General features: G+C 43.5%; 1 protein-coding gene across 5 annotated transcripts in view; it reads right to left on the bottom strand.

The window, feature by feature from the left end:
* The window catches only part of LOC124795100, a 145,859-nt gene that overhangs the window by 26,107 nt on the left and 92,484 nt on the right, over positions 1 to 27,268 (bottom strand). The window contains exon 8 of one of the 5 annotated variants that reach the window (XM_047258938.1): positions 26,029 to 26,109. The exons of the other annotated variants lie outside the window; for them this stretch is intronic. Coding sequence (XP_047114894.1) covers positions 26,077 to 26,109 — 33 coding nt within the window. The 3' untranslated portion in view covers positions 26,029 to 26,076. Of the gene's footprint in view, positions 1 to 26,028; positions 26,110 to 27,268 lie in introns of those variants that run through there. 5 annotated transcript variants of the gene reach the window in all.

Here is a 27,268-nt window from a genome sequence, read left to right as displayed (position 1 = left end):
TGAAAATCCTGTTACCAGACATCTCTCTGTAATTAAGCTTCCATACTCAGCATCTCCCTCTCATTGCCACGGTCTATATACACAAATCAAAGAAAGTTTTGCATCCCCCCAGTCCCAGAACTCCTGAAGACAGACATTGACTGTGGATATTGTACCACAGACACAGTCCCTTTGACTGTTCAGAGATGTCACTCAACCTGCCCAAAGATGTAAACAACCATGCATGAGCAGTGCCTATTAGACGGAGAAGTCCGAGAGCCCGGGACCGGAACGATTCCCCCCCCCCTCCCCTCCCCCCCCCCCCAAAAAAACCCACATCCCCCCCCCCCCCCCCAACGAGGCAACAGTTTGTTGCGAAAGCCTGAACCCCGTGTGCATGCCTGTGTTTGTTTGTGTGTCCCTCGACCCGCCAGCGCCCCCACCCGGCAAGTCACATCATCTTTGTTTATGTGGGAAAAATTTTATATAAAAACAAAGATGAGGTGACTTACCGAACGAAAGCGCTGGCAGGTCGATAGACACACAAACAAACACAAACATACACACAAAATTCAAGCTTTCGCAACAAACTGTTGCCTCATCAGGAAAGAGGGAAGGAGAGGGGAAGACGAAAGGAAGTGGGTTTTAAGGGAGAGGGTAAGGAGTCATTCCAATCCCGGGAGCGGAAATACTTACCTTGGGGGGAAAAAAGGACAGGTATACACTCGCACACACGCACATATCCATCCACACATACAGACACAAGCAGACATATTTAAAGGCAAAAAGTTTGGGCAGAGATGTCAGTCGAGGCAGAAGTGTAGAGGCAAAGAAGTTGTTGAAAGACAGGTGAGGTATGGGTGGCGGCAACTTGAAATTAGCGGAGATTGAGGCCTGGCGGATGACGAGAAGAGAGGATATACTGAAGGGCAAGTTCCCATCTCCGGAGTTCGGATAGGTTGGTGTTGGTGGGAAGTATCCAGATAACCCGGACGGTGTAACACTGTGCCAAGATGTGCTGGCTGTGCACCAAGGCATGTTTGGCCACAGGGTGATCCTCATTACCAACAAACACTGTCTGCCTGTGTCCATTCATGCGAATGGACAGTTTGTTGCTGGTCATTCCCACATAGAATGCATCACAGTGTAGGCAGGTCAGTTGATGAATCATGTGGGTGCTTTCACACGTGGCTCTGCCTTTGATCGTGTACACCTTCCGGGTTACAGGACTGGAGTAGGTGGCGGTGGGAGTGTGCGTGGGACAGGTTTTGCATCGGGGGCGGTTACAAGGATAGGAGCCAGAGGGTAGGGAAGGTGGTTTGGGGATTTCATAGGGATGAACTAACAGGTTACGAAGGTTAGGTGGACGGCGGAAAGACACTCTTGGCGGAGTGGGTAGGATTTCATGAAGGATGGATCTCATTTCAGGGCAGGATTTGAGGAAGTCGTATCCCTGCTGGAGAGCCACATTCAGAGTCTGGTCCAGTCCCGGAAAGTATCCTGTCACAAGTGGGGCACTTTTGTGGTTCTTCTGTGGGGGATTCTGGGTTTGAGGGGACGAGGAAGTGGCTCTGGTTATTTGCTTCTGAACCAGGTTGGGAGGGTAGTTGCGGGATGCGAAAGCTGTTTTCAGGTTGTTGGTATAATGATTCAGGGATTCCGGACTGGAGCAGATTCGTTTGCCACGAAGACCTAGGCTGTAGGGAAGGGACCGTTTGATGTGGAATGGGTGGCAGCTGTCATAATGGAGGTACTGTTGCTTGTTGGTGGGTTTGATGTGGACGTGTGAAGTTGGCCATTGGACAGGTGGAGGTCAACGTCAAGGAAAGTGGCATGGGATTTGGAGTAGGACCAGGTGAATCTGATGGAACCAAAGGAGTTGAGGTTGGAGAGGAAATTCTGGAGTTCTTCTTCACTGTGAGTCCAGATCATGAAGATGTCATCAATAAATCTGTACCAAACTTTGGGTTGGCAGACTTGGGTAACCAAGAAGGCTTCCTCTAAGCAACCCATGAATAGGTTGGCGTACGAGGGGGCCATCCTGGTACCCATGGCTGTTCCCTTTAATTGTTGGTATGTCTGGCCTTCAAAAGTGAAGAAGTTGTGGGTCAGGATTAAGCTGGCTAAGGTAATGAGGAAAGAGGTTTTAGGTAGGGTGGCAGGTGATCGGCGTGAAAGGAAATGCTCCATCGCAGCGAGGCCCTGGACGTGCGGAATATTTGTGTATAAGGACGTGGCATCAATGGTTACAAGGATGGTTTCCGGGGGTAACAGATTGGGTAAGGATTCCAGGCGTTCAAGGAAGTGGTTGGTGTCTTTGATGAAGGATGGGAGACTGCATGTAATGGGTTGAAGGTGTTGATCTACGTAGGCAGAGATACGTTCTGTCGGGGCTTGGTAACCAGCTACAATGGGGCGGCCGGGATGATTGGGTTTGTGGATTTTAGGAAGAAGGTGGAAGGTAGGGGTGCGGGGTGTCGGTGGGGTCAGGAGGTTGATGGAGTCAGGTGAAAGGTTTTGCAGGGGGCCTAAGGTTCTGAGGATTCCTTGAAGCTCCGCCTGGACATCGGGAATGGGGTTACCTTGGCAAACTTTGTATGTGGTGTTGTCTGAAGGCTGACGCAGTCCCTCAGCCACATACTCCCTACGATCAAGTACCACGGTCGTGGAACCCTTGTCCGCCGGAAGAATGACGATGGATCGGTCAGCCTTCAGATCACGGATGGCTTGGGCTTCAGCAGTGGTGATGTTGGGTGTAGGATTAAGGTTTTTTAAGAAGGACTGAGATGCAAGGCTGGAAGTCAGAAATTCCTGGAAGGTTTGGAGAGGGTGATTTTGAGGAAGAGGAGGTGGGTCCCGCTGTGACGGATGGGCTGCAACCCTTCCTTCCATCAGTCTCTGTACCAGTTCCAAACTGAACAATCCATTGCCCTCACCCACCTAATCCTTCACCTACTCATCAACTCAGCCAATGAACACACCCGTCAACTCCTATCCTTAATAAAAGTCCTTAATCTTTCCTCTCCCACATCCACACCGGCTGTTCAGAGCATCCTCCTACAGGCCAACCGCAAATTCGAACAGCATGCCACCCTTCACCTCAAAAAACTATCCAATCTCCTGGTTTCCCACCTCCGGAAAGGCAACTCACTCACCCTTCACAACCTTTCCAGCAAACCTCAACCTCCTCTCATTGCACACAAACCCAGTCTCTCCCATCTACTCAATCTCCCACTTCCAGCTCCACTCCCTCCAAAACCTCAAAATTCCGATCAACACAATCTGGAACCACAACACCCTAATTCAGTAGTTAGCCTTTCCTCCAAACCTCTCTCCCAATCCGAAACCTCTGTCCTATCCAAAGGCCTCCCCTTCAGCCCCACTCCCAGATTCAACCAAACAGCCCTCGTCAAAGATTTACTGTCCTACACTCGTACTCTCTGCTGGAAGTATCACTTTGCCACGAAGAAAAATGATCCTAATCCTACTCCTAATGATCCGACTCCTCAAGACACCATCCAAATTGAACCCTGCCTGGAACAGTTCCGTCCTCCGTCACAGTGGGACCCACCTCCTCTTCCTCAAAATCACCCTCTCCAAACCTTCCAGGAATTTATGACTTCCAGCCTTGCATCTCAATCCTTCTTAAAAAACCTTAATCCTACACCCAACATCACCACTGCTGAAGCCCAGGCCATCCGTGATCTGAAGGCTGACCGATCCATCGTCATTCTTCCGGCGGACAAGGGTTCCACGACCGTGGTACTTGATCGTCGGGAGTATGTGGCTGAGGGACTGCGTCAGCTTTCAGACAACACCACATACAAAGTTTGCCAAGGTAACCCCATTCCCGATGTCCAGGCGGAGCTTCAAGGAATCCTCAGAACCTTAGGCCCCCTGCAAAACCTTTCACCTGACTCCATCAACCTCCTGACCCCACCGACACCCCGCACCCCTACCTTCCACCTTCTTCCTAAAATCCACAAACCCAATCATCCCGGCCGCCCCATTGTAGCTGGTTACCAAGCCCCGACAGAACGTATCTCTGCCTACGTAGATCAACACCTTCAACCCATTACATGCAGTCTCCCATCCTTCATCAAAGACACCAACCACTTCCTTGAACGCCTGGAATCCTTACCCAATCTGTTACCCCCGGAAACCATCCTTGTAACCATTGATGCCACGTCCTTATACACAAATATTCCGCACGTCCAGGGCCTCGCTGCGATGGAGCATTTCCTTTCACGCCGATCACCTGCCACCCTACCTAAAACCTCTTTCCTCATTACCTTAGCCAGCTTAATCCTGACCCACAACTTCTTCACTTTTGAAGGCCAGACATACCAACAATTAAAGGGAACAGCCATGGGTACCAGGATGGCCCCCTCGTACGCCAACCTATTCATGGGTTGCTTAGAGGAAGCCTTCTTGGTTACCCAAGTCTGCCAACCCAAAGTTTGGTACAGATTTATTGATGACATCTTCATGATCTGGACTCACAGTGAAGAAGAACTCCAGAATTTCCTCTCCAACCTCAACTCCTTTGGTTCCATCAGATTCACCTGGTCCTACTCCAAATCCCATGCCACTTTCCTTGACGTTGACCTCCACCTGTCCAATGGCCAACTTCACACGTCCACATCAAACCCACCAACAAGCAACAGTACCTCCATTATGACAGCTGCCACCCATTCCACATCAAACGGTCCCTTCCCTACAGCCTAGGTCTTCGTGGCAAACGAATCTGCTCCAGTCCGGAATCCCTGAATCATTACACCAACAACCTGAAAACAGCTTTCGCATCCCGCAACTACCCTCCCGACCTGGTTCAGAAGCAAATAACCAGAGCCACTTCCTCGTCCCCTCAAACCCAGAATCCCCCACAGAAGAACCACAAAAGTGCCCCACTTGTGACAGGATACTTTCCGGGACTGGACCAGACTCTGAATGTGGCTCTCCAGCAGGGATACGACTTCCTCAAATCCTGCCCTGAAATGAGATCCATCCTGCATGAAATCCTACCCACTCCGCCAAGAGTGGTTTTCCGCCGTCCACCTAACCTTCGTAACCTGTTAGTTCATCCCTATGAAATCCCCAAACCACCTTCCCTACCCTCTGGCTCCTATCCTTGTAACCGCCCCCGATGCAAAACCTGTCCCATGCACACTCCCACCACCACCACCTACTCCAGTCCTGCAACCCGGAAGGTGTACACGATCAAAGGCAGAGCCACGTGTGAAAGCACCCACATGATTTATCAACTGACCTGCCTACACTGTGATGCATTCTATGTGGGAATGACCAGCAACAAACTGTCCATTCGCATGAATGGACACAGGCAGACAGTGTTTGTTGGTAATGAGGATCACCCTGTGGCCAAACATGCCTTGGTGCACAGCCAGCACATCTTGGCACAGTGTTACACCGTCCGGGTTATCTGGATACTTCCCACCAACACCAACCTATCCGAACTCCGGAGATGGGAACTTGCCCTTCAGTATGTCCTCTCTTCTCGTCATCCGCCAGGCCTCAATCTCCGCTAATTTCAAGTTGCCGCCACCCATACCTCACCTGTCTTTCAACAACTTCTTTGCCTCTACACTTCTGCCTCGACTGACATCTCTGCCCAAACTCTTTGTCTTTAAATATGTCTGCTTGTGTCTGTATGTGTGGATGGATATGTGCGTGTGTGCGAGTGTATACCTGTCCTTTTTTCCCCCTAAGGTAAGTCTTTCCGCTCCCGGGATTGGAATGACTCCTTACCCTCTCCCTTAAAACCCACTTCCTTTCGTCTTCCCCTCTCCTTCCCTCTTTCCTGATGAGGCAACAGTTTGTGATGTGACCCACCAAACGAAAGCGCTGGCACGTCGACAGACACACAAACAAACACAAACATACACACAAAATTCGAGCCTTCGCAACAAACTGCCACCCCACCGGGAAAGAGGGAAGGAGAGGGAAAGACGAAAGGATGCGGGCCCCAAGGGAGAGGGCAAGGCGTCACCCCAATCCCGGGAGCGGAAAGACCCACCTTAGGGGGAAAAAAGGACGGGTACACACTCGCGCACACACACACACACACACACACACACATCCATCCACACATATACAGACACAAGCAGACATATTTAAAGACAACGAGTTTGGACAGAGATGTCAGTCGAGGCGGAAGTGCAGAGGCAAAGATGTTGTTGAATGACAGGTGAGGTATGAGTGGCGGCAACTTGAAATTAGCGGAAATTGAGGCCTGCCTGCAGTGTGACGCATTCTGTGTGGGAATGACCAGCAACAAACTGTCCATTCGCATGAATGGACACAGGCAGACAGTGTTTGTTGGTAATGAGGATCACCCTGTGGCTAAACATGCCTTGGTGCACGGCCAGCACATCTTGGCACAGTGTTACACTGTCCGGGTTATCTGGATACTTCCCACTAACACCAACCTATCTGAACTCCGGAGATGGGAACTTGCTCTCAATATATCCTCTCTTCCCGTTATCCACCAGGCCTCGATCTCCGCTAATTTCAAGTTGCCGCCACTCATACCTCACCTGTCATTCAACAACATCTTTGCCTCTGCACTTCCGCCTCGACTGACATCTCTGCCCAAACTCGTTGTCTTTAAATATGTCTGCTTGTGTCTGTATATATATGTGTGTGTGTGTGTGTGTGTGTGTGTGTGTGTGTGTGTACCCGTCCTTTTTTCCCCCTAAGGTGGGTCTTTCCGCTCCCGGGATTGGGGGTAACTCCTTGCCCTCTCCCTTGGGGCCCGCATCCTTTCGTCTTTCCCTCTCCTTCCCCCTTTCCTGTTGTGACTTGCCGGGCGGGGGCGCTGGCGGGTCGAAGGACACACAAACAAACACAGGCATGCACACGGGGTTCAGGCTTTCGCAACAAACTGTTGCCTCGTCGGTGGGGGGGGGGGGGGGGGGGGGGGGATGTGGGTTTTGGGGGGGAGGGTGGGGAGTCGTTCCGGTCCCGGGAGCGGGGGGGACTTGCCTTGGGGGAGGGGGGGGCGGGGGGTGCGCTCGCGCACGCACGCATGTCCATCCGCACATATACAGACACAAGCAGACCTAAGGTAAGTCTTTCCACTCCCGGGATTGGAATGACTCCTTACCCTCTCCCTTAAAACCCACATCCTTTCGTCTTTCCCTCTCCTTCCCTCTTTCCTGATGAGGCAACAGTTTGTTGCGAAAGCTTGAATTTTGTGTGTATGTTTGTGTTTGTTTGTGTGTCTATCGACGTGCCAGCGCTTTCGTTTGGTAAGTCACATCATCTTTGTTTTTAGATATATTTATATACATTGATACATATAAACGGCAAATAAGGACACACACTACAAGGTTAACACAAAATCATTTGCTTTGCATTTTTCTGTATACTTCACTCATCTATCACAATTCATCAAAAATGCCCAGCTTATGATTCGTATTTTGAAAGAGTAATGTTATTAGAAATATTTTACTGAATTTGCAGTCTTTTCAGTTTTATATAGATTTTTGCAGTAATTTTAAGCTTTTATCAGGCATGTTAGGGCCCATTCTTAGCCCATTTTTTGTCACTGCAGTACCACTTTGGGCATATTTGTATAGGCATGAAGTGCCCGTTATTCTGAGAGAGTGCACCATAAAGTTTTATTGGTGAAAAAATGCTGAATGAAAACATCGTTTGGTGACCTCAAAACAATTGTGATGACCCTAGAACCCTTGCCATGTGTTCACTATGTCACTTAATACTACAAGGACGTGCTGAAAAATAATGCCTCCCAATTTTTGTATTTGGAAGCCCTCTAAGATTTTTAAATAAAATAAACATTATTAACAGTCTACATCTTTTTCTTCATGTCTACATATCTGCAGCCCTCTGCCACTAGAGGGCTTTGAATTGTAGCATGTAACATGGCAACATGTAAAATAACTAAGGTGGCAAGTGAGAAACAGTGTGCTGTAATATGGTTTCAAATTCAAAGAGTTTATTCACACATTGAGCACCCTCTCGTTCAGCATGAAAATGCCAGAGCACACACGAGTGCTGTGACATCTGCAACAATTCCATGTCTTGGGTTTACTGTCATCAATCTTCAGCCATACTACCCCAACTTGGCCCCATCCTATTTTCATCTATTTCCAAAACTTATGGAACACTTTTCAGGACTTCACTTTAACATTGATGAAGTGCAAGCAGAGCTGTGGCTGTGACTCAAGTCACCAGAGCCAAAGATTCTACAGTGACAGTATCAACAAACTGGCCTCTCACTGGGATAAATGTGTTTGTTGCCAGAGTGACTGTGTTGAGAGATATATATGTATATAATAGAGGGAAACAATCCAGGTGGGAAAAAATATATCTAAAAACAAAGATGATGTGACTTACCAAACGAAAGCGCTGGCAGGTTGATAGACACACAAACAAACACAAACATACACACAAAATTCAAGCTTTCGCAACCAACGGTTGCTTCATCAGGAAAGAGGGAAGGAGATGGAAAGACAAAAGGATGTGGGCTTTAAGGGAGAGGGTAAGGAGTCATTCCAATCCCGGGAGCGGAAAGACTTACCTTAGGCGGAAAAAAGGACAGGTATACACTCGCGCACACACCCATATCCAACAGCACATACACAGACACAAGCAGACAAGGGGTTTCCACCCACATCTGATCCACTACCAACCCAAGTAAGTGCAAGGACAGTGCATTCTAGCTAGGATATTTGTAATAATAAAAGTGAGAAAGCTAAAAACATAATGGACTGACAGAGGTGAAAGAAATAATCAGGTCAATAGGTGGGTGTGATCAGGAGAGTATCACCTGGAGCTCTGTGACAGAGGCTGCCCATCCCACAGCTGTGTGTGTGGGGGGGGGAGGGGGGGGGGGTGTGTTTCATTACATAAAATAAAACCATTGGTTAACCTGGCATCACTGACATTGAGGAGATGTAGTATGGTAGATTTCTTCCTGGAGGAACGGAAGAGGCAGTGCTGTGCAGCAGTTGTCTCCTTGATAGTGCAGGGTTTTCTAGAGGGGGTAGTAGCCCATCAGATGCTCCATTTCCAAGTGAGAAGAGATCTTATTTGCACCCACAAATCTGTACCCGGAATCATTCCAGTGAATGCTGGGTGAGTAATCACTTCTCTAGCCAGTCAGTCAACCTGTTCATTTCCTGGAATATTCAAATTAATTGGGACCAAAAGAAAGAGAACTGGCTCAGACAATATGATTAAGGTCAGAGAGAAGTTCATCAAAAGCGGATCTCACAGTGTGACAAGAGTAACACCACTCAACAGCTTGGAGACTGCTCATTGATACACCAGAATTAAAACTGGCTGAGGGAGATCCATTTAATTAAGTGGAGGGCTCTGTTAATAGATATCTTCACCCTCAAAAGAATACTACACATTCCCGGTAACAATGTTGTTCCTGACCAGAGGAGATGTAACAGCACATTCTGTTCCATTCATGGTTTCACAGCCGTCAAAGTAAATGACATCATCACCCCGACACTCCTGAAGAACTGAGAGAGGAACAGGCACCAACAGGCCAAGGAAGGAGGCAACTGAAACTTTACATACTTGAAAATGCATTCCAACTGAAACCAGGTATCAGATGGTTGGTGCCCCCAGTATGCAAAAAGGATTTAGTAAGATGAATGAATAGGAAATTGTTGGATGGTATTACAAAAGTAAGCAAGTGTTGGCATCATTGGAACTGAAGGATTAAGATCTTGCTTCAGCAAGGAGAGTAGTCTGGATGGTGCCAGTGACCACCCTTACACAATGATGGCAGACTGAGTCCAATAATTTCAAAGCTTATGGTGCCGTTCTGCCATAAAACTGGTGACCATAATCCAATTGGGACAAGACCAGGGCACAGTAAATACAGAGTAGAGTAGCACAAAGTGCACCACAAGAAGTGTAGGCGAGGAAGCACAGAGCATTAAACTTTCACAAGCAGCTAGTCTTTAGTTGACAAATGTTGGCAGTCCTGTCAGCTTTTTATTAACAAGGACTTCCAAAATATGGAACTGTGCAACAATGTCCAAATGCTGTGCACCCATGTAGAGATCTAGGCAAGATAAACTGTAGTACAATGACAGAAATGTGTGACTCGTGTTTTCATGGAAAATGTGAGATTCCTCTTGTTTCAGACAGCATTTTATTTTATAAATTTTACATTTTACTGGGACTTTGCAGAAAGCAGAAGTAATTCACTGCCTCAAGCAGCACTACAGAATACAATGGCACCGAGTAAGAAGCTGTTACTCATAAAGGAGTGGACAATATGACGTGGTAGTGAATCACTGGATTGGGGAGAAGTATGTGAGCCTTGAGAATGAATCTTGCTCGGTGATCAATATCTATGGGAATTAGAAGTATTCTGGAAAGAAACTCAGATTTTTCTTTATTAAGTATTATTTATCGGAGTCCACTTTTGGAATAACAAATGCTAGAAGGAGCCCATGGGTCATCAGAGCTTTAATACAATGCTACTATGCAGTAAAGCAATATATAAATGATGACCCATGGGCTCCTTCTAGCATTTGTTATGCCAAAAGTGGACAATGTACAAATAGCTACGAAGTTTTATGAAGTATGCAAGATATTTCAGCTGTACACCAACCTCACCAGCCAATGATAGGATATACTAGAGCGTGTTGTATGTGATAGTTGGCGATAGGACACACTCAGAGCTTGTCCTTCTGTATAGTTGGTTTTACCATGCTCTCGAATTTTATTAACTTTTTGAGAAGAATCCTTTCAGATTATTTAATAGTAATTATTTTATGGTATTTGCTAATATACACATCATAATGGCACCACAGAACTTATTTCGAGTAAATTAGCTAACTGCACATCCACTTATAATCACAGGCAGCCTGCTTGCATCTTCTGAAGAATTCAATGTGCTACAAAGGATTCACACAAAACAGGTTGGAGGAAATCCTAAGCAGTGATTCATTAAGATAATTCAGGAAAGGATTAGCTTAACAAGCACAGTCTTGGGTGGGAAGGCATGACCTATTATGCTGTATGTCACCTTCACCACTTTCTACTGACTTGTGGCTAAAGTGAGAAACTTTCATAAGTTTTTGTACCACGAGATGATCTCGCAGAGAGAGCTGGAAGTCATTGAAAAGGGTCCAAGAAATGGATGCCCTTCAGACATCATCTTGAAGCCAACATTCAGCCAAGGTTACAGATTGGGAGCTAAACCAAATGCAAAAGTCATCAAAAAAAAAGTACGGGAGTGACCATTGGTCTGAAAGAGGTCACTATCCCATTGATAGTGATTAGGAACAGCGTAACACAGGCCCCTGTGGGATGCTTTTCTCTTGGACTCTTGGGAAAATGAGTGAGGCATGAACTCTCACTCAAAACAATTGGCAGAAGCTGCCGAATAAAAAAATGGTGCCTCAAGCAATGTTGTTTACCTTATGTAGGTAAAAAAAGACTGCAATGAGGTGTTGTCACTTAGAAAAAAACCTGTCAGATTGCTGATTCCAACATATACAGATGGTCGATTGTGAGTCACCCTCCCAGAAACCATACTGATAGGGGGACAAATGGACCTGTGATTTGCAAACTGAGCATAATCATCTGGCTACCATCCTTTCAAGAAGTTTGCAGAGTATGTTGCCAAGGCTAATCTATCGGTAACTGTTGATGAAGGTGGTGTTTTTGCCTGGTTTGCTTTAGGGATGATGATACTATCTCACCACTGTGAAGGGAAATTACCTTCTAGGCAAATACTATTGAAGTCCCTGAGTAGATTGACTCTTTAAATAACATTCAGATGTTGGGTTTTCAGGTTCTTTCAATGACCTACATATATAAATAAATATTCGTTGGCCACACATGTACTTACAAAATGCCTGACAGCTCCTGAGGACATTGTATGTCTTTTATTTCTTTTTTATTTTCTGCTAGAGAAACATAATGAAATAATTTGCTGTTGCTGTGGTCTTCAGTCCAAAGACTGTTTCAATGCAGCTCTTCACACCACTCTATTCTGTGCAAGCCTCTTCACCTCCAAATAACTACTGCAACCTACCCATTTGAACCTGCTTACTGTGTTCAAGCCTTGGTCTCCCTCTATTATTTTCACCCTCAAATTTCTTTCCATTACCTAATTGACAGTTCCTTTAGGCCTCAGGCTTGGAGCCTATCAAATGATCCCTCTTTTAGTCAGTTTTTTTTTCAGTAAGAGTACCTCCATATTACATTAAACCTCATTAAGAGACAAGAGTGGCAGATGTTTACAGTTCCAATAACATAGATGACAAATATAATGCTCTCCTTAACACATTTCGCATGCTTTTTGAAAGTTACTTTCCATTAGAACGTTCTAAACAGGGTACTAGCAGTAAAAGGCAGCCTAGGTGGCTGACTAGTGGGATAAGGATATCATGTAGAATGAAGAGGGAATTATATCAAAATGTTAGAAGAAGTGACAATCAAGCTACAGTAGTGCATTACAAACAGTATTGTATGGTGCTACAAACAGTATCGTAAGGTGCTAAAAATATTATTAGGAAGGCAACGAGTATTTGGTACGGATATAGAGTAGCATTTCACAGGATAAAATTAAGATAATATGGTCAGTCGTGAAGGAAGTGTCTAGTCATCAGCACAAGGTAGAGCGTATAAAGTCAGTTCATAGTAAAAATATTTCTGTTACAGATAAGCCAAATATATGTACAGTATTTAACAATCACTTTCTGAGCATTGCTGGTGAATTAAATAAAAACTTAGTTTCTACAGGGAATCATAGAACTCTCGTAGAAAATGCCTTTCCGAGATTGACATCTGTGATACTGACAAGGAGGAGATTGAGTTAATAACTAAATCACTGAAGACTAAGGACTTTCATGGATATGATGAAGTGCCTAGAAGAATACTAGAGTACTGTGCTGCACATGTCAGCCCTGTACTTAGCCATATTTGTAATTTTTCCTTTAAGAATAGTCAGTTTCCTGTGTAATTTTTCCATTAAGAATGGTCAGTTTCCTGAATGATTAAAGTACTCAGTAGAATGATTAAAGTACTCAGTAGCAGGGAGAACATAGACAATTTTAGACCTAGTTATATGCCATCAGTGTTTGCTAAAGTTATTGAAAAGGCTGTGTAATTAAGGATAATTGATTATTTTATATCACATATTTTGCTATCAAATGTACAGTTTTGTTTTAGAAGCAGTTTAACAACTGAAAATGCCATATTCTCATTTGTCTATGAGGCACTGGATGGATTAAACAAAAGGTTTCAAACACTAGGCATTTTTTTTAATTTAAATAACAAGTTTGATTGTGCTGATCACAAAATATTGTTCCAGAAGTTGGACCCTTATGGAACACGGGGAGTAGCTCACAATTGGTTCACCCCTTACATTAACAACAGACAGTGCAAGGTCATTATCCACATTGTTGTGAATGGCTATGATGTGGGGTCTGAGTGGGGCATGGTCAAATGGGGGGTGTCCAGGGATCAGTGCTGCAGCCACTCTTGTTCCTTATTTACATAAATGATGTGTTATAAAATATTTCTGTTTGCTGATGACACTAGGTTGGTAGTAAAGGATGCTGTGTAAACATTGCCACTGTTCCAAATAGTGCAGTTCATGACATAAGTTCATGTCTTCTAGAAAATAAACTAATGCTAAATCACAGTAAGACTAAGTTTTTACAGAAACGTCAACAAAACTTGACATTTTAATATCACAGAATGGGCATATGATTAGTAAACTGAACAGTTCATATTTCTAGGTGTTCAGATAGGGAGTAAACTGTTGTGGAAAGCCCACATTCAGTATCTTGTTCAAAGAGTTAATGCTACTATTTTTACTACTCAAACGGTACCTGAAGTAAGTGATAGTTTGACATGAAAAGTAGTCTACTTTGCTTATATTCATTCACTTATGACATATTGTATTACATTTTGGGGTAGCTCTTTCCCTTCTCAACAGATATTTTTGGCTCAGAAATGCACGGTTCAGGCAATAAGTGGAGTAAGTTCGCGAACCTCTTGTCAACCCCTGTTCATTAGTCTGGGTATTCTTACATTGTTCTCTCAATATACATATTCTTTAATGTCATTTCTTGTCAACAATGTCAGCTTATTCCCATGAATTAGCAGCTTTCACTCAGTTAATACTAGGCAGAAATCCAGTCTGCTTTTGAATCGCACTTCCTTGACTCTTGTGCAGAAAGGTGCACAGTATACTGCTGCTGTCATTTTCAATGAGCTACCATAAGAATTCAAAAATCTTAGTAGTAATGCACACATTTTCAAATTGAAACCAAAGAGTTTCCTCATGTGTCATTCCTTCTATTCTGTTGAGGAGTTCCTTGAAAAATTAAGCTGATTCCCATGTTATATTGTTGGTTGCATTTACATAAACTTACGGTGTTTTTGGGTTCATAAACATTTTATTTTATCTGTTGTTATTTTTATGTTGTAATTTCTTATATAGACACATTCCATGACCTTGGAGATTTGCTCTTCAATTTGGTCCTAAGGAATCAGATTTGTAAAATAAAAAATAAAATAATAACAATATTATGTAAAGCAACGTTGCTACTCACCATATAGCGGAGATGCTAAGTCCTGTCACAAATAAAGCTTTTGGCCATTAAGGCCAAACAATAGACAATTGACACACACACACACACACACACACACACACACACACAACCCGCACACATGAAAGCAGTCTCAGGCAACTGAAACCCCACTGTGAGCAGCAACACCAGTGCATCATGGGACTGGCAACTGGGTGGGGGTAAGGAGGCTTGGGTGGGGAGGGGGAGGGATAGTATGGTGGGGGCGGCATACAGTGAAGTGCTGCAGGTTAGACAGAGGACAGGAGGTGTGTGTGTGTGTGTGTGTGTGTGTGTGTGTGTGTGTGTGTGTGTGTGGAGGGGGGGGGGGGGGGAAGGAGGAGCAGAAAAGGAGATAAATAAAAAGACTGGGAGTGATGGTGGAATGACGGCTGTGTAGTGCTGGAATGGGAACAGGGAAGGGGCTGGATGGGTCAGGACAGTGACTAATGAAGGTTGAGGCCAGGAGTGTCATGGGAATATGGGATGTATTGCAGGGAAAGTTCCCACCGGCGCAATTGAGATACGCTGGAGTTCATGGGAAGGATCCAAATGGTACAGCCCACCGAGCAGTCATTGAAATGAAGGATATCATGTGTAACAGCGTGTTCAGAAACAGGGTGGTCCACTTGTTTTTTGGCCACAGTTTGTCGGTGGCCATTCATGCAGACAGACAGCTTGTTGGTTGTCATGCCTACATAGAGTGCAGCACAGTGATTGCAGATTAGCTTGTAGGTCACATGAATGGTGTCACAGGTAGCCCTGCCTTTGATGGGAAAGGTGATGTTAGTGACTGGACTGGAGTAGGTGGTGGTGGGAAGATGTATGGGACAGTTTTGGCATCTAGGTCTATTACAGGGGTATGAGCCAAGAGGTAAGGGATCGGGAGCAGGAGTTGTTTAGGGACTGACAAGCATATTGTTTTAGTTTGGTGGATGGCGGAATGCCACAGTGGAAGGGGTGGGAAGGATAGTGGGCAGGGCATTTTTCATTTCAGGACACGACAAGAGGTAATCGAAACCCTGACAGAGAATGTAATTCCATTGCTCCAGTTCTGGGTGGTACTGAGTTACGAGGGGAATGCTCCTCTGTGGCCAGATGGTGGGACTTTGGAAGGCGGTGGGAGAGTGGATAGATAAGGCATGGGAGATTTGTTTTTGTACAAAGTTGGGTGGATAATTACAGTCTGTGTAGGCTTCAGTGTGACCCTCGATGTATTTTGAGAGGGACTGCTGTTTCGTCACTGCAGGATGCGATGACCACGGGTGGGGGCAGCTATCGAAGTGGTGGAATTGCCGGTGGTTAGTAGGTCTGATATGGATGGAGCTACTGATGTAGCCATCTTTGAGGTGGAGGTCAAAATCTAAGAAGGTGGCCTGTTGGGTTGAGTAGGACCAGGTGAAGCAAATGGGGGAGAAGTTGTTGAGGTTCTGGAGAAATGTGGATAAGGTTTCCTCACCTTCAACCCAGATAGCAAAGATGTCATCAATGAATCTGAACCAGGTGAGGGATTTAGGATTCTGGGTTTTTAGGAAGGATTCCTCTAGATGGCCCGTGAATAGGTTGGCATAGGATGGTGCCATGCCCATAGCTGTACGCCAGACTTGTTTGTAGGTAATGTATGCAGAAGGTAGGAGTGTGGGGAGTGGTAGGGGTGAGTAGGGAGATGGACTTCGGGGAGAGGTTCTGGGATGGGCCTAAGAATTTGAGTACTGACTGGAGATCCTGCTGGATTTTTGGAATAGGGTCACTGTGGCAAGGTTTGTAGGTGGAAGTATCTGACAGCTGGCGGAGTCCTTCCACCAGGTAATCCTTGTGGTTCAAAACAATAGTGGTGGAGCCTTTGTCTGCAGATAAGATTACAAGGTTGGGATCAGTTTTTAGATGGTGGACTGCAGTTCTTTCTGCAGATGTATGGTCGATTTGCTTGTTGAGGGATTTGGGGAATGATGGCGAGACAAGGTTCTAGGCTAAGAAATTCTGGAAAGTTAACAAGGGGTGATATGGGGGCAGTGCGGGTGGATCACAGTTGGATGGAGGAGTGAACTGAATTAGGCATGGTTCAATATTGGTCATTGGTTGAGTCTGATTGGTAGGGTTGTTGGTGAAAAAGTGCTTCCACTGTAGAGACTGGGAGAAGGTTTTCAACAAGTCTTGCATGACTGAATTTGGGAGTGGGGCAAAAGGTGAGGTCTTTGGAAGGGACAGATATTTCTGTGGGGCTAAGGCTTCTGGAGGATAGGTTCATGACTGAGTTGCGGGTTTGTTTAGGTTTTCGATTCTGTGTGGTGGTGGGAGTGAGTGTTGGAGGGTGGGGTAAGTGAAGTAGGTCTGCGAGACAGGGTTTGTTAGCTATGAGGGGACATGGGGGAGGTTTGAGGGTTGTTGGTAGAGGTGGTGGACAGTGGTACTCCAAGGTAGGAGTAAGAAGTGACCGGCATGGAGAGCTTTTTGAGGTGGTGTTGTGCATGTTGTTCAAGTTCCGGCAGGGCAAGAGTTTCAATGTGTGTTATCGGTTCCAGGAATTCGAAACTGCATAGCAGGAGAATTTTATGTATGGAGAGAAGGTACTGCAAGGAGGTTTGGGCTTGGTTGATGTGGTTTTGCAGCACTATGTTGGTGTGGGCTAAGGATTGGCAAAATCTGAACAGGTGGAGGTCATTGTGGAAGGAGGGGTGGTCGTCAGAGATGGGTTATTTGATGGTAAGGCTATCTGCTCCATACTAAGAAGTCCCTTCTGTACAGTCTCACCACCCGTGGTTATCACTTCTGCAGTGACAAGCAGTCCCTCTTGAACTATATCGAGGGTCTCACTGAAGCCTTCACTGACTGTAATTAGCCTCCCAACTTTGTCCAAAAACAAATTTTCCATGCCTTATCTTTCAACTCTCCCACCATCTCCCAAAGTCCCACTGTCCGGCCACAGAGAAGCATTCCCCTAATTACTCAGTACCACACAGGACAGGAGCAACTGAATTACATTCTCCGCCAGGGTTTCGATTACATCTCGTGTCCTGAAATGAAAAATGTCCTGCCCACTATCCTTCCCACCCCTCCCACAATGGTATTCTGCCATCCACCAAACCAACACAATATACTCGTTCATCCTTACACAACCCCTGCTCCCAATCCCTTGCCTCATGGCTCATACACTTGTAATAGACCTAGATGCAAGATGTCCCATACATCTTCCCACCACCACCTACTCCAATCTGGTCATTAAAATCACCTATCCCATAAAACGAAGGGCTACCTGTGAAACCAGTCATATGATCTACAAGCTAAGCTGCAACCACTGAGCTGCTGTCTGTGTAGGTATGATTACCAACAAGCTGTCTGTTCACACAAATGGCCACCAACAAACGTGGCTAAGAAACTAGTGGATCACCCTGGTGCTGAAAATGCTGCCAAACATGACATCCTTCATTTCAATGGCTGCTTAACAGGCTGTGCCATATGGATCCTTCCCATCAACACCAGCTTTTCTGAATTGCGCAGGTGGGAACTTTCCTTGCAAGACATCCCACAGTCCCATAACCCTCATGGCCTCAGCTTCATTAGTCACTTTCTTCATCCACCCAGCCCCTTCCCTGTTCCCATTCCAGCACTACACAGCTGTCATTCCACCACCACACCCGGTATTTTTATTTCTCTCCTTTTCCGCTACTTCCCCCCCCCCCCCCCCCCGCCCCCACCCCACCTTTCTCCTGCCCTCTGTCTAACCTGGAGCACTACACTGTCCGCCACCCCCACCATGCTATCCCCCCCCCTCTCTCCACCCAGTCGCCACTCCCATCATGCACTGGTGCTGCTTCTGGCAGTGTGGTTTCAGTTGCCTGAGACTGCAGTTGTGTGTGTGTGTGTGTGTGTGTGTGTGTGTGTTGTTGTTGTTGTTGTTGACGAAGGCCTTAATGGCCAAAAAGCTTTAATGTGAGAGTCTTTTTGTTGTGCCTATCTGCAACTCAGCATTTCCGTTACATGGTGAGTAGCAATTTTCCTTTTCAAAATACTGTTACCTTCCATCCTGGAATTTTTGTTGTTTAAAATAAAGAAATGGTTATTTGTTCCATCCATCTAACCCATCATCAACATTTCATTTCCATAGTAGTCACTCAAGGTAAATACCTTTAGAAAGGTTGAAATCTATAAGTATTTTTACCAAATTTCACTTTTTCAGGAACTCTTTTCTTGGTCTTGATAGTCTGCATCATCTGTTATTTTTGTGCCCACATAGCAAACCTCATCAATAACTTTGGTGTCACATTTTCTAATCCAATTCCCTTAGCATCACATGATTTAATTCATTTATATTCCATTACCTTTGTTTTAATTCTGTTGATGTTCTTTTTGTAATCTCTTTTCAAACATTACCCATTCCGTTTAACAAGACATTATCCATTCCATTTAACTGCTCTTCCAAGTCCTTTGCCATCTCTGATGGTATTAAAATATCATCAGCAAACCTCAAAATTTTTATTTCTTCTCCATGAACTTTAATTTCCTTTACAAATTTTTCTTTGATTTCATTTACAGGCTTGCTAAATGTACAGACTGAAGAAAACTGGGGATATACTACAGCCTTGTCACACTCTTCTCAACTACTGCTTCCCTTTCATGTCTTTAGGCTTATATGTGGTCCAGTCACATTTACAGGGCCAATGCCTATGGCATGCAATAACCACTCACACACAGCATGTACCAGTACTAGCAGTGGAGGGTATATAAAGCATGTCCAGAGGATGCAGAATGCAGTGCACTCGTTGTCATAATGCGGAAACAGAACAATTTATATGATCTCAAAATGGGCATGATCAGTGACTTTTGAGCCAAGGGTAAAAGCATATCCGAAATAGCCAACTGTTTGAGTGCTGCTGTGGTTAAGGTATGACATGCCTGCAGAATGGCGCTATCCAAAACCAGCACAGAGGTGACAGAGATTTACAATGGACCATATATGACAAGGGTGAACAACAGATGCAGAAATGTGTACGGGTGAATAGATTTGAGCAACTGACCACCCAGATGAATCAGGGGATTACAACAGTGTCTCCACAACAAACTGCCTGGTTCATGCACCCATGCTGACTGCTGTTCATCAGTGACAAAGGCTGAAATTTGCAAGCCAGTGCTGTAAACGGACATTCACCGGGTGATGACAGATGGTCTTTTCAGGTGAATAACGTTCTATGCTCTACTGGCGTAAAGCAAACACCACATAACAATCGTCAGAAGGGTCCAGGTTGGAGGAGGAAGTGTTTTGTTCTGGAGAATGTTTTCTTGGCGTTCCCTGGATGATCTCATCATTCTGGAAGGCACAATGGATTAACATGAGTATGCATCTATCCCATGGGACCATTGCCATCCCTACATGGAGTTTGTTTTCCCTGTGCATTATGACATCTATCAGCAGGACAATGGAACCCGTCACACAGGTCAAAGTGTACAGGCATGGTTTGAAGAGTACTAGGAGAGTTTACTGTACTCTTCTGGCCACCAAACTCCTTGGATTAAAACCCAATCATGAACGTATGAGACGATCCCGTTAAGGCTATTTGCTCCATGGATCCTCTACCTAGAAAACTAGCATAGCTGGCTGCAGCACTGGAGTTGGCAAGGCCTCATATCTCTGTTTGGTACCTTCCAGAACCTCACTGCCTCTCATCCTGCATGCTGCACCCAGAAGGACAAGCCAGATTGTGATCATTGCTGGCAGGCAGGTAAAGGGTACCACACATGTGAAAAGCAGAAGTTTGATGCTAAATGTGTCCACAGCCTTTGTGAAATTTTTAAATGAAATCATTCCACTTTTGGCTCTTAAAACATTATTTCTTGTGATTGCAATTTCAACATGTGGTCATCTTCAGTTGTTGTTGTAACCCAGTCAAAAACACAAAGCTGTGACATGCTGTGTAAGAGCTGTATCATGAGGTGGTATGCATTTATCTGCTGTTCCATAGACCATATATGTTATAGAGCTGGTGAAATAATAATGTAAACACTGAAGCTGAAATTTCATCATCATGATCATGATAATGATAATAATAATAATAATAATAATAATTCTTATTATTATTATTATTATTATTATTATTATTATTACTGTTATTTTGTCAGAGCTGGTAAAATAATAATGTAAACACTAAGTTTAAATTTCATCATTGTTTCACTAGCTCTATAACATATGATATACAGTACAGCAAACAAATACAAAGCACCTAATGCAGCTTCTCTTACATGTCACAGCTTTACATCATTGAGTGGATTACATCCCACAATGATTGAAAAGACCACATGCGAAAAAAAGCAGTTGCAATAAATAATGTTTTAAAAGGCAAATGCTGAATGATTTCATATAAAAATATATGAAATGATTACACTTTCCACTACAAAGGAGAAACGCATGGCCAAAAAAAGTACACATCAGTATGGTGTCGGGACACTGTGGTTGTGAATACAAATCTCAGTACATCATGGCACAGAGTTGTACAGGTCTCAGATGTAGTCCTATGATACTCTGTCCTGTACCTCTTGCACACGAGCATGCAGATCCCACAAATTAGTCGGTGGAGGTGGAGTCCTGGTGACACACTCCTTTCTCGATTGGGGAGAGACTGGGTGATGCCCCTGGTCATGGGAGAGTATCTACAGCCATAAGGCACACTCAGAAGGTGGCAGCTGTACAAGGACATGAGTTACCCTTTTGAAATAGTGCATAGGTGTGAGCTTTCATGAACACTAGAGCTACTGGTTGCAGGACCTCATCTAGATACTGTGCAACTGTCACAGAGACCGTTAGCAACACGAACAGTGAACAGTCACCATAGGATATTGCTCCCCACATTATCTCACCAGCAGGTGTGACATATGATGGGAAAACACAAACCCTTCTTTGTGGCACTCTCCACTGTGCCTCATGCATGCACCCAATAGTTGTCGACAAGGCAGAAGCAGGATTCATCTGAAAGATAACCTGCTGTCAATCTGCAGAGTGCCATGTCCATTGTTGCCAACACTATGTGAGTCAGACATGAAGCAGCATGGATGTCAGAGGCAACAGTCATAACATCTGGCATGTGGCAAACCCTGCATCATGCAACTGCCCACCAATGGTACTAGCACTTATGGGACATTGCATAGAAGGCAGGACAGCCTACTGGATGGCCCCTATCATCACTGCTATTGGTTCTGTTCCCGCGTAGCAGACAATCCATCACTGCTTCCTCCTTGTGTAGGACCATCCAGCCCCTCACACCTACAAGATGCTGCCTCTCTCACACTCGTCTAGCTGTATAATTTGCTATCAAATGGATCACCTGGGCATAGTGCACATTCAGGTGATGCCCTAATGATGCTACTCACTACTGTATGGGTTGCCATGGCCGTTTGGGGCCCTCTTATATCAACCAACAGGCACAATGTCCTGGCACCCCTTGTTATTCCCAAATGCACAGCTTATCCTAGAAAAGTAATCATTAGCACACCTGATGGTGTGGGACATACCAGTCCACTTTGCAGTGGATCAGTCAGGTCCTTTTCGGTGCTTTTTTATGACAATGAGTGCAAATTATGGGCAGAAACAGTCTCTACTGCAGTCTACCTAATTACTAGATGTTCAATTAAGGCATTAAAAAACAAAAAAACAGAAGCTTAGGCAAACAAGAAGCAGAGATCTTTGACACCTCAGAATATTTAGAAGCAAGGCCTTTCTTTACATTCCAAGAGCCAACCAATGAAAATGGCAAAAAAATATTGAGTGTGCCTTTGTAGGATAATTTTAAGAATCAAATGGATACAAGATTTTCGAATTAAATTGCTAGAGTTTCATTAAAACGAGGGATGCAATTTTTCAGGACAGTACTTTTAAAATTTTTCTGAGTAATTGTACTGTTTAGAACTACAAAAAAACAGAAATAACAAGTGGATAAAGATGTCAACTGAAGATTTACATAGAAACACTCACGGGCACAATACGGGAGAGGAGATTAAAGTTTTACGATCATATTTACAGGATGAATGACAATAGAATAATAAATTTTTAATTTCATTTCCAAATTAAAAAGAACCATAGCTGATGGTATGGAACATACCTATCCACTTCACAGTGGAAAATATGTTCCACACCATCAACTATGAGAAAAGACAAGAATGAATTTGAAAAAACTTAGTCACAGAAGACACCATTCAAGACAGGGAAAATTTCAGGCAACTGATCAATACTGCAAAATTCCCTATCCAAGAACAAAACCCGCACCCTAGGAAGGGTGATGTCAAATGAACAGAGGCAGTCCATCATCCGTTGTATGAAGGAGTTCTGGGAAGATACGAAAAACAGATTGTATGGTAGTCTTTGGCTCTAAGTGGTCTACAATTGGCCAAGGCCTGTACTACTACTACTACTACTACACGTGTCAGGGGATGCAGGAAACAGAGCAGTTGTTGTTGTAATGTGGAAATGGAGCAGTTTACCTTACATCCAAAAGGGCATGATCAGTGGCTTTTTGGCAAAGGGTGGAAGCATTTCCATAATGGCTAAGCTTCTCAACTGTTTGCATGCTGCCATGGCTAAAGTATACTGTGAATGGCAAAAAGGTGCTATCCACAACAGGCACCAAGGCAACTGTGTTGCACTACAGGCCATAGATGACAGGGGTGAACGATGGCTGCACAGATGTTTACGGGTGAACAGAGATGCAACTGACCTTCCACATGAACCAATAGTCAACCAACAGTGTCTTCTCAATGACCAGTCAGCAAACTTTGTTGCATATAAGCCTCCACAGTAAGCACCTGGTCCATGCACCCCTGTTAACTGCTGTTCATCAGTGACAAAGCCTGGAATTTACATTCCAATATCTCAGCTGGATGTCCACTGAGTGGCAGCGGGCAGCCTTTTCAGATGAATCACATTTTATGCTCCATTGCACAGATGGCCATTGGTTTGGCAGACCGGCCCAGGCTGAAAAAGGGAGCATTATGGTCTGGGGAATGTTTTCGTGGCATTCGCTAGGTGATCTCATAATTCCGAAAGGCACAAAAGTATACATCTATCCCTTGAGACCATGTAGTTTGTTTTTGCTCAGCACATTGGCACCTACCAGTGGAACAATGCAACATGTCACATAGCTTTCAGTGTATGTGTGTGTTTCAAAGAGCACCAGGATGAGTTTAACATACTCCCCAGATTTAAATCCAATTGACAATCTGTGGTACCATGTCAATCCTGCTGTTCGCACCACAGATCTTCAACCAAGAAACCTAGTGCAGCTGGCCACAATGCTGGAGTCAGCATGGCTCCACATCCCTGTCGATACATTTCAGGACCTCACTGACACTCTTCCTGCATGTCTCACAGCAATCCACACTGCAAAAGGTGGTTTTTCAGACTTTTGACAGGTGTTCACATTAATGTGACTGGACAGTGTGATAATAATAATAATAATAATAATAATAATAATAATAACAGTAGAAAGAATGAACTGATTCACAGGAACCAAACTGACTCTTCATGTCATTAACAGGACAGAAACAAATAAAATAACAATGACTGAACTAGAAGAAATTGAACTCGAACCTGAGACCATCACAGAAGTAATAGTGTATTATCTCACACAAATGTTTGTGTTCCACTCAGACATTGCCAGTAAATTACTTTGTTAACAACAACTACTTTCTTTCATTCAGTCATTACATTTAGTTTTCTTCCATTATTGTGCTCATCATGTAAGTTTTCTCATTAAGTTTGTATTCTGTCATGACAATGGATGTGATAATTCCAGGTATGCCCATTACAGCTACACTACAGTCATGAAGCAACACAAATATATCTATGCCCTATTTGGAAGCCTTTAAAATTCAATAGGATGATCAACACAATGGTCTCATAATACTTCCAAGGGTGGTGCAGTACTAGTAGGAAATAAAATACAATATGTGTAGTTACATTTAAATAAGACAGCAAACTTTGATAACAAGGCGTTCATGCCAGGTTTTTTTATATTAATCTGTCCTACATATATACTGCTGAAAGTCATAATGTATTGATTTGTATTATTATTAATTTTTCTAATGCTGCTGCAGAACTAAAATTAGAGTTACATGAATTAAAGGTTTTATCATTCACCTATATTAATTTAGCAATATAAAACAATGCTGATAATCCAAATGACAGTTCGAGACCAATTGACAAAAGGATCTATCATATCTGCCTTGCCACAAATAAAGTCACAGGTTCAGCCTCCAAATAAGAAGTTTAAGTTACTAAGGAAGTGGGATATGCTGGTGTGATATCACAGTTCAGTGCTGCCATTAAAATATAGTTTTTGTCAGTAATTAATACTCTAAAAACCTTGAACAAATGAATTTAAATGAAATACAACAGATATCTCACGAACATCAGTTGCATCTCTAAGCCATCATTGGAGCTAAGGGGTACAGTTATAATCATCTCTTAGGAGACTCAACTGTCTTATTGAAGATGTGTGTTGTGTATCTACCCAAGTAATACATATTGTACTTCCCTTGGGCCAATTCTAGACCACTTAGAACTTACAACAATCTTTTTTTTTTTTTTCTTCTTCTTCTTCTTCTTCTTCTTCTTATCTTCCATGAACTTCTTCATGCAATGATTGATGGCCTGCCTCTGTTCATTTGATATCACTATCCCAGGTAGTGGCTTTTGTTGTCAGACAGGAAACTTTGCATATTGATCAATAGTCTGAAATTTTTCCAGTCTTGTATGGTGTATTCTGTGATGTTAAGTTTTCTCAAATCCCTTCTGTCTCTTCAAGCCACCCCATAGAGATTTTTAATTTGTAAATAAAACTGAAAATTTTCTTGGTTAGTCTATTGTTCCTCAGTCTGTGAGTATGACCACAAAACTTAAATCTCCTCTTTCTTATTGTTTCCGTGGCTGTTGCTATGTTTCTTTACAAATCTTCATTTGTCCTCTTCATCCAGTTGTTGTTTTGCTCTTTTGTGGGCCCGTATTTTTCCTGTGTATTTTCCTTTCTTTCTTTTCCAGTTCTTCTTGTTCACCTCCTTAATTCATTGTAAGTGATTCAGATCCCTACAGTGCTTCTGGTTTAATTATTGCTGCCTAGTGTCTTATTTTTGCCTGGAACAATACTGATCTTTTATTACATCAGTTCTGGGCAAGTTTGTATGCTAATTCCATTTTCTTTAATTTTTCATTTGCTTGTAATGTTATCTAATCCATTCTCCCAAATACTTGAAATTGTCAACTCTTTTAATGTTTTCGCATTGTGTTTGTATATATTTTTCTCTGTTGTGCTTATGTACAATGTAACCTGTTTTCTCATATCATATTTGTAATCCAGTTTTAACTGCAATTTTGTGAAGTGTTTCTGTCATTATGTTTGCACTTGTTTTGCCCTTAGAGATTATTGCAAGATTGTTGGCAAAAGTGAAACATTTTACCTTGAATCTTCCTCTTCCTAGTCCCAGATGAATTCCTTCAATGTTTTTCTCTTGTAATTCATTATCACACTTTCTCATGACTGCATCTTACACCAAACTGAAAAGAAATGCATCTTATGCCAAATTGAAAAGAAATGGTGAGAGCCCACTGCTCTGCCCAACACCTATGTTAATTCCAAAGGATTCTGAAATTTTCCTAGCACTTTAATAAACAGTGGGAAAGAAATTTTGGTACCCATTTGTCGATACTTATTATTACTATAAATGTTAAACAAGTCCTTATTACATTTGTTACTGTACACACTGCACAGTGAATCTATCAATGGTAGTATGGAATCACAATTTCACTATTTACGTTGGTAGCATATATCATTTGGTCATATTTATAATGTCACTAGTGTCTTCTTCATACAGGTTGGTAACATTTCCTGCCACTGAGAAAAATCCAGAGAGAAATATACTGTCAGCTTTAATGCTGACGCTTTGGACTCCACTTGCTTGGTGAATGATCTACATTAGGCAATAGACAGTACTTCTCAGCTGCTTCATAAAAGTATTTTTCTGTAATGCCACTCTCCTTTAACATACACAGATATCAGTTGTTTCCTTTTTTTCCTAAAATAACTGGTGAGAGTTCTCTATTTGACACACATTTAAAAATCCTTTTATCAAAATGTGTAGAAAAGCAACATAACTGTCCTGGAAAGTCTGCTAGCTTTCATGTTATTACTCTTTTACTATTTTAAGTACACATTCTTCCATGATAATTATTGGTTGTGCTACCACCGAGGCTTTATGGATTGCCCAAAATTCATAAAGAAAATGTGCCGTTAAGACCGATACTAAGTGCCATTGGTTCGCCCACCGACTCGTTAGCCAAGTTTTTGACTACGCTGTTGAAACCACATGTGGGCCATTCGGACTCTTATATAAAGAATTCGACACATTTCATCAGCAGATTGAATGGCATAGTGGTCCAGCTGGAGGACATATTGGTCAGCTTCGATGTGGTATCGCTGTTTACCATGGTTCCACTTAATGATGTATTGGAACAGCAGGATCAAATTTTTCCTGCCGATGTTTCAGAACTGTTTAAGTGTTGTTTGACGACCACATACTTCAAGTGGAATGAACAGTTTTATGAGCAAACGGATGGCGTGGCTATGGGGAGCCCCCTAAGTCCCGTAATTGCAAACTTCTTTATGGAGAAATTCGAAGAACAGGCCTTAGGTACTGCCAGCAAAAAACCAAATGTA

The sequence above is a fragment of the Schistocerca piceifrons genome, chromosome 4 (assembly GCF_021461385.2).
Source record: "Schistocerca piceifrons isolate TAMUIC-IGC-003096 chromosome 4, iqSchPice1.1, whole genome shotgun sequence".
Classification (NCBI taxonomy): Eukaryota; Metazoa; Arthropoda; class Insecta; order Orthoptera; family Acrididae; genus Schistocerca; species Schistocerca piceifrons.
The sequence above is the reverse complement of the archived record's forward strand: the minus strand, read 5'-3'. Positions and strand labels throughout refer to the sequence as shown.